Source organism: Schistocerca nitens, chromosome 1, assembly GCF_023898315.1.
Source record: "Schistocerca nitens isolate TAMUIC-IGC-003100 chromosome 1, iqSchNite1.1, whole genome shotgun sequence".
NCBI classification, from domain to species: Eukaryota; Metazoa; Arthropoda; class Insecta; order Orthoptera; family Acrididae; genus Schistocerca; species Schistocerca nitens.
The window spans coordinates 451,416,977-451,425,236 of record NC_064614.1 but is presented as its reverse complement, the minus strand read 5'-3'; the positions used below and the strand labels follow the sequence as shown (position 1 = coordinate 451,425,236).

General features: G+C 32.9%; 1 protein-coding gene across 2 annotated transcripts in view; it reads right to left on the bottom strand.

Moving 5' to 3' along the window:
- Positions 1-1,198: 1,198 nt before the first annotated feature.
- LOC126251601 (fringe glycosyltransferase) overlaps positions 1,199-8,260 on the bottom strand; it is a 658,326-nt gene continuing 651,264 nt past the window's right edge. For both annotated transcript variants that reach the window (XM_049952137.1, XM_049952146.1), the window contains exons 10-11: positions 6,337-6,422; positions 1,199-3,015 (exon numbers count right to left, since the gene is read on the bottom strand). In XM_049952137.1, coding sequence (XP_049808094.1) covers positions 2,961-3,015; positions 6,337-6,422 — 141 coding nt within the window. In that variant the 3' untranslated portion in view covers positions 1,199-2,960. The remainder of the gene's footprint in view (positions 3,016-6,336; positions 6,423-8,260) is intronic.

Genomic DNA, 8,260 nt, shown 5'->3' with positions numbered 1-8,260 from the left:
TAACTGTGTGGCAGTCAGCATGTTAAAAGAAATTCGATAAATTATACGTAATAGCAGATAAAATTGTGCATTCTGTTAAGAGTCTATAAGTCTCTTTTGAATTTTAATGGCTTTTAGCTACTTTTTAATGCCACTAATATTGATATTTTTCTTATTCATCCTCATTATGGAACAGCATGTGTACGATGGCAAAATTGCTAAGTTCTTTTTTGAAGGAATATTTGATGTTGCAATTAAAAATGTCAGCTTTCATTTTTTTATTTATCCATTTTGAATATTGTGTCAACGTCTTGTGTCTGGACACTGGTTTTTGAGGGACTTCAACCTTAGTATACAACCAAAACCTCTCGGATAGGAATTGGCTGTGGCAGTTAATTGATTTGAGTATTGTTTTTGTGAAGGTGACGTGTGTGCTTGAATTTCTAATACAAGTTTCATTAGCGTTCACACTTAAAAAGTATCTTGAGAGCATTGCTCATTCTTATTCTGTTTTACCCCTTTTTTATTTCTGAGATGGACGAAGACCAGTAGTTATCACAGGTTACAAGTATCATACATATTGCCTTATTTATTAATAAAACTTTCTATGAAGTACTCTATTCTTTTTTTCACTAACCAGCTTCACTGAAACTTCTGTTTTGCCATTTGTTTAAAAAGTGCAGACAAGTAATGTAATGCGATTGTGTGTACACTCATTCTTCTCAAACAAGCTCTCTCCCAGAACTTAGCCACGAAACAAAGAGTTATGAGTACCAAAAATATAGGAAAAGGCAGATTGCTACTTACTGTAAAGAAGATATGTCAACTCACATATAACTTTCCACCACAGCCTTCATCAGCACATCACACTTGTGCGTGCATGTGTGTGTGTTTTTACTGATGAAGCCTATGTGGCCAAAAGCCATATGTGAGTGTCTTAATTATGCCAGTCTGCAACTCTGTGTGTCTTGTTTATGGTACGTAGCAATCTGTCTTTTCCTACGTTGTTGATATTCGTACCTGGAGTTTACGTTGTTTGAAACAGTGTTACGACAGGCATTATTTACTAACTAATTATCTTCATTAACTTGCGTTGTTCTTCCACCATTTTAGAATATTTTATAAGAGATCTGTATTTCATAATGGTATCTGCGTGCTAAATTTCTGCAAAATAAAATTTTACACTCCATACAAACAATTTGAAATAAAAAGTCAGAGAAAGGTAACAAAACATTTTTATTTGTAACTTCCATATATAGATCTTTATGAGCAACATATTTTTACAAAAATAATACTAGAGTGAATGAAACATTTGTATGCATATCAGAATAGACTTCTATTGCAAACAAAGAAAATTTGTTTAATAATTTTCAGTATTTCCATGGTACACATTAAACCTTATGGTGAATTACCACTATTGGATCACCAAAATAAAAATGAATGTACAAACCATTATTTACAAAATATTACACAATATTTTATGTACAGCTCATGACAATTCCATCAAAAGATTTCATTTGTTTCTCACATAATTTCAGCATTTATTATTAGAAAAATAAAACAATCAAATTTCAATTTACAACAATATTTATATGCAAGGAGAAATGAAAAGCATGAACCACTCATTTTTAATGTAAAGGTGTGTACAAATACTGAAGATAAAAATCATGCATACAAGACAGAGTTTACTTTTTCAGTATTTTAACTGTTAGGTTCAATGTTCAAAAATTAGGTTCACACATTTTTTTAAAAATTAATAGTCTGCAATGACAACCTAAATTGAAGCCCAAATTTCTGCTGGACTTATCAATAAATGTGTTCTATGATATGGTATTTTAAGTGAGATCTCATTAAGTATAATGTACTTGACTATTTCCCATTTTAACCAAAAATTTGTTTTGTCTATTTTAACCATCAGTATGCTCTAATTTTATGACCTTAATAGCGGATTCTCAGTACATTCAAACATTGCATTTCTATAACTAGTAAATCTTTTTCAAATCAACAATTCGCATTTCTTCTGACACAGCAGCAGCATTGATACTTTTCACAATGTAAAACAAGGTGCCGATTTGAACATACAGAGTGAAAAGAAATTTCATAAAATGACACAAATTACACTCTTCCATTATTCTCTCATGAAATGTAATACATTTTTCGAATACAGATTATACTGTGCATGCCTAAATGGTACACTACTAAAATACATAAAAACCTGTGCTAATGTGGGCCCTTTTCACATGTTTTCAAGAACCTGTAACTGTATTAGAGATAATCAGGATACATAACGTAGTATGTCCTACATTTGAATTCATAGGCAACTTGAAGACATACTAAAATTTAATTTTGGAGGTCACTACTACCATAAAATAAAACTTATATCAGCAGACTCCAACAGAATACTCTGCCACTGAGATCATTCCCTTAATGAATAATGATGCACATTTAGCAATTGCTATGAATTTTAAAACATGCTATTACTTTGAATGACAAACAAATGTTGCATCAAAATATAACTTTTACCATATATGAACACCAACTTCAATAAATATATCTATATACATCTAATACAACATCACATAAATTTATATATTTATAGAATTTTATACAATTTCCATCACAGCACCTCAAGCTCAAGAAAGACTTCCAACAGTTAAACCAACCATTGTGTCACAGTTCAGAGTAATGGACTCAGCACCAACACTTGCAAAATTGTACATAGCCTCTCAAAAATATCAGATCTATTATTAATAACACTGCCTTAATAAATCAAGCTTTTTTAATAACTACTAAGTAGTGTGAACAGATAAAATATGACTAATTCTCTCTCAGAATGCAAAATAATATGTAATGCTGACAAATTTGCTTTGAAAATACATTGCACTTGATAAGGTTTAATAATGTTGACCTATAAAGAAGCTGTTCATTGAACACAGTCTTTCCATAAATGTCATATCACGGATTTTTTGCCCATTCTTCTGCTACCTTGGGCAGAAACTGAAGTATGGAAATAAAAAGCAGTGTATTGATAGGAACCTGGAAAAGGAAACAAACAAATTTGTTACCAGTGTGCACAAAAGCAACAATGTGTATTTATCACAGTTTAATTCACTAATGAAATATGTCAGTTGACTATTATTTATTTATATGTACCTTGACTTGTTCTATCCCTGAAGGTTTCCCTTCAGAATGGATCTACAGAACATGAAGAACAAGTCATTCATGACATGCTATAGATTCCATCTTTAAGGAGAATCTTCAAGGGTGTAGAAAAAATTATGGTGTACATTAAAGTGAAGCACTAATTGGTTTTTACTAATTTTCATGCTGAACATCATATTGTAAAATAGATATGGAAGCTTCTAATTCCTTATTTATATTCAACAGCTATAGTTTATCTACTATTGCTACTTAATGTCTACACGGGCACATTAATATTCACTGTATGACTCTTTTACAATGAGCATTTTTCTGTTGTGAAGCTAAAATGGATCTGCAGACCTTAAGTCCAGATGAGCAGATAATTTCTAAAAAGTGTGGTTACTACAATATTTTTCAATGCATAGATAATGTCCGATGAGAGCTAGCTAAAGATTTTTGCACAGGAATAAACAAACACATTTTGAGCCTAGGAAAGGGACCAAAAGTCTGTGGGTAATTTCTCTCACTTTTATTTTGGTTTGGTAAATCATAATTTAACTGAAGCACACATCATCATTAGCAAAAAATACCATTAGGGAGTAATGAATTCCAGGATCTTTGGACTAGCTGGCTTCTGCAAAAGGTGCTGCTTACACAGCAGAGTGCTCACTTTCAATAGTATTTACCATTATTACCATGGCTACAGCATTTGGTAGCTATGGTTGGACAGATTGCACCAGTATTACAAAGTTAAGGTTACACAAACATGTAGATTACAACAACACAACAACAAATTAGTGATGTGTGATAGAATAGTAACATATAAAGTGACAATTGTTTATGCAGTTCGACTTGCTGTTTTACTGTTAAAAAATTCATTCAAACTGTACAGTGGTTTTTGGCATGGATTGTGTGATATCTTTCCTCAAAATTCCACTGGTTCTAAGGACTACATTTCAATCTGTAGATGACAATGATTTAATAACCACTACAGGAAAACTGTATGCTGCCATCAAGATTTGACATCTCAGCATTTCTATGTATTCCTTATTATGCATGTTATAATTGTGTATATCACTCCGGTTGCTGACTGTTTCATAATTTTCCTTCATGTATATGAGACAGCTGAAGATAGACTTGTGATAAACCTCTTGCATTTCCTTTATGTTTTCGTCTTCTTTAAAGGCAAAGAGAGGAGATGAAGCGGTAGCCCATCATAGAGCCTATGCCTACCGTCATGTATTTTTTTACTTTCAGTTGTTAAAAAACAGAGGATTTTTTTCTGGTACCAGTAGGAGGAAGGAAGGGTTCGCGCTCAGCTAGTGAATGAGTGAGAAGCACGCCATTTTTAGCGAGTAATTGTAGACCGCCATTTTGGGGTCGCTATGAATAAGTGAGGAGTATGTATTTCATATGTGCACCGTTTGGAAAAATACAGTATTGTTTTATTAACAGAAAAGTCGTGTGAATTGTTATTTCAAATAGTACAATAATTACAAGAACTGAAGCCCACCTGTGTACTTTGGAAAATTACGAAGATCCGATAAGCTTAATGGGAACACAGTCAAGACTTCAAAGGTGAACATGGCGACCAAACGTAGCATTATAAAGAATGGTAATCACAAATCTACAGCAGAGAAAGAAACTACTTCGCCCTGCAAAATAATATGAACTAATACGAACTTATTTCCAGGCATAGCTCAGCTTATTGTGCTTGTCATTCATGGCGAAAAATTAATCTCATTAATTCAATACATTTTAAAAAGCCACGCATTTCAACATTTTATTATCATCTATTCCATTATTTTATTATATTATAGACTGTAAATTGTGATCACTCCTAGACATGTGAAGATGAGTTTTCAGTGGTCCAGTTTCCTGCTTGATGTTATGATCATTATTGCTTTTTTAGTAATAGTAAGATCTTGCAGCCTGTACACTTATCCCATAGTAACAGACCATAGCTGACCTGGTTGTGAAACAGTGCCATTAGCAGATACCAATCAGTTTCTGTTCATCACATGTGCTGTGTCTTCATGCCAAATAAGTTTGCTATCCACCGCAAAACTCACAAGTTTCACAGTCCCTATGTAGTCCCAGTCTCCTTTCTCACCAATTTTTGCATTTTTTCTTCATTGATTTTTATCTTATTTATAACAAATCACTCCTTTATCACATCATATGAAACTTCTGGCCATTTGTTTAGCCTTGCTAACACTGATGCCATTCAAGTACAAAGTTATCTGCAAATTGCAAGAACTGTCCATGAGAGCTTAAATCATTTGGATCTACGTTCAGTTCTAGGACTGTACCAGTAATTTTTTTCACAATGTCAAAAAAACGTTTGTCAAAGTCATCTGAACCACATAAACTTAAAGAAGTGAAAGGTTTCTTTCTGTGTGCATTCATCATGTCCGAAGCTGCCTTGCATATATTGTGATTTCCTTCAGTGAACCTATCATTGCTTTTCTTCATCATTTCTTCTACATCCTTTCTATAAATTCCTTGTGCCTGTGAACATTTTACTGTAAAATATTACCTTTAAGCTGGGATCTGTTGATACTTTCAATATGTGGACACTTTACTTATCCAGAAGATAAAAAAAAAAGGTACCCTGGTATTCAAAACTGACAGACCACACTTCAAAGTGAAAAATCTGCCAAACTGAACCTCTTGCTTGGTTTTATTTGTTCCAAACTGCTCAAAATGATTCTTTGAGAGTGAAATTTAAACTATCATAAACCAGCTGTAGGCTAGTTGAGCTGGTTGGGTCTATACTTTTGGATAATATAACATAATGAATGGAATCTGAATAACTTAACTGGAAAACAAGTTGCCTCAAATGAAGTATTTGATGTCATTTTAACATTTACCGGAACTCTTTACAAAATGAAGTGTTATTGTCCACAGTTTAGGGTACAATTATAAATAAATTAAATTTTATTCATTTTAGTGATTATATTTTCTGTCTATTGAAACTACATAATTATAATAAATATTATGCACGTTGTCAGAAGTACTATCTCAGCTAGTATTAGCAGTAATGGTAGTTAGCCAATCCAGATGATCTGAGAACCACTTACGGTGACAAACTTTCAGCAGCAAAAGTAATTTCTAGTCTCAGCAATTTTTTAATGGTTATTAGTATGAAACATTGTCTTCTAATAAGAATCTATGCTACTGCACAGGCATCTGCATAGTATATAGTTCACATACCTGGTTGGGTCTATCCTTTTGTCAAACCCATCAATTTTCACAACATTCATTTCATCTTTGCTATAATGTGAGTAGCTAAATGTGATCTGTAAAAAAAAATAATGACAAAAGTTAACTCTTTTGGAATCTGTCAAACTAATACAGTAGTTATTAGTAGTAAAGGAAAAAATAAATTGGATGTAGACATTGACAAATGGCGTCTTAAGTTGAAGAGGTAGAATTGTTCATAATCAAACGATTGGATTGATAAGTTGAAATTTCTAAATTCTTACATTGCTAAATTGTGTCGTGAACTACATATTGTAAATGGAACAATAAATAATAACCACCTATAACATTCACAAGTTTTCTTTTATTAAATAATCTGGTACAACTACAACCGCATTATTTCCAGGACTTTACATTCCCATGCTATCTGAACACCAAGTGTAAACATGCCTACAGTCTTGATTAGTGACCATCTAAATGGATTATAATATAAACTTTTGGTAAATTTCACTACAGGTCCTTGACATTTTCTTGCATTCACCATTTTCTACAGTTTCTTTTGTTTTCACCTGAACATCAGCAGTTATGTTGTATGTACTTTGAAACTCCAGCAACTACACAATACACAGACTGAATTTATTGAATAGTCCATCCAACTGAAATGCTTTACTAGTCATGGTCTTATTGGAGGTGTCTGCCTCTGACTTCAGAAATTACTTGCACACCCAGTCATAGGGTGACCTACAGTTTAAAGTGCACTATGAACCACAGCGCAACTTGGCAATACAACCATTGCCTGCTGTAAAACTTGGGTTTGGTGACAGGAAAAATCGGAATATGAACTGGGTATTAAACACTGTACCTGACATTAAATGAGTAACTTCAAGCGTGTGTGTGTGTGTGTGTGTGTGTGTGTGTGTGTGTGTGTGTGTGTGTGTGTGTGTGTGTGAATTCCTATGGGACCATACTGCTGAGGTCATTGGTCCCAGTGAGTAACTTACTCATATCCTACCAAATACTATGTTTGTGCACAAGATCTTGTTTTAAGGTACTTACTACTTTTACATCAGAATACATTATAACATACTTTCATGTTGACAGCAAATTCTTTACAGCAACTGCTCGAATTTTACAGTAAGAATATCACTGCAGTATCACTTCAACATGATCTATTAGAACGTAGCATATAATCAAGAGTAATTCAAATGTTTGTCCTATCTGGAAATTGATACATTAATATTGGACCAACATGAGGACAACATTAAAATTTGTGATGTATGGAAGGTATGACTATCAGAGTAATGGCAACAGGAAGAGGAATTCAAACAACAGAGTATAAACAAAATAAGTCACAGAATTTTTAACTTCCTTTGTTCTAAGTACATACTGAAATGAAGTCAAGTGATGAGAAAGAAATTAAAACTCTTAGTATTACCTGTTGTACAATTCTTTTCTCAATCATAGAAGGAACATTTTAAAAACATATCACCATGAAGCGTAATTTATCCTATCACATGTCTATGACTTTTTTTATGATCAGTAGACAAACAGCTGTAGAATGATTATAGAAATCTTGTGTAAAATTTCGTACTTCAAGTTGTTTGTATTCATGAAAGAAAAGAGACTAACGTGTGGAATTCTTATAGTTATATTCTGAATTATTTGTTTTGTTCTCTTGGTCTTGTTCTGTCCATACAGTACAAAATTACAGTTCCAAATTTCTTTATTTATTATCCTCCTATGCTTAGCCTTAACAATACTGTGTCCTAGCAAATTTTGTTGAATACTTCAGTTTCCCTCTCATTGTTATTATCGCGTATCTTCAATCTCTAAATCCAGTTTTGGACTAAAACATCAATTGTCATAGTGATAGACACACGAAAGTGTCAGTAAGACAAGAAAAAAAAAACTGAAGGGTAAGTTGAATTTCTTGTTA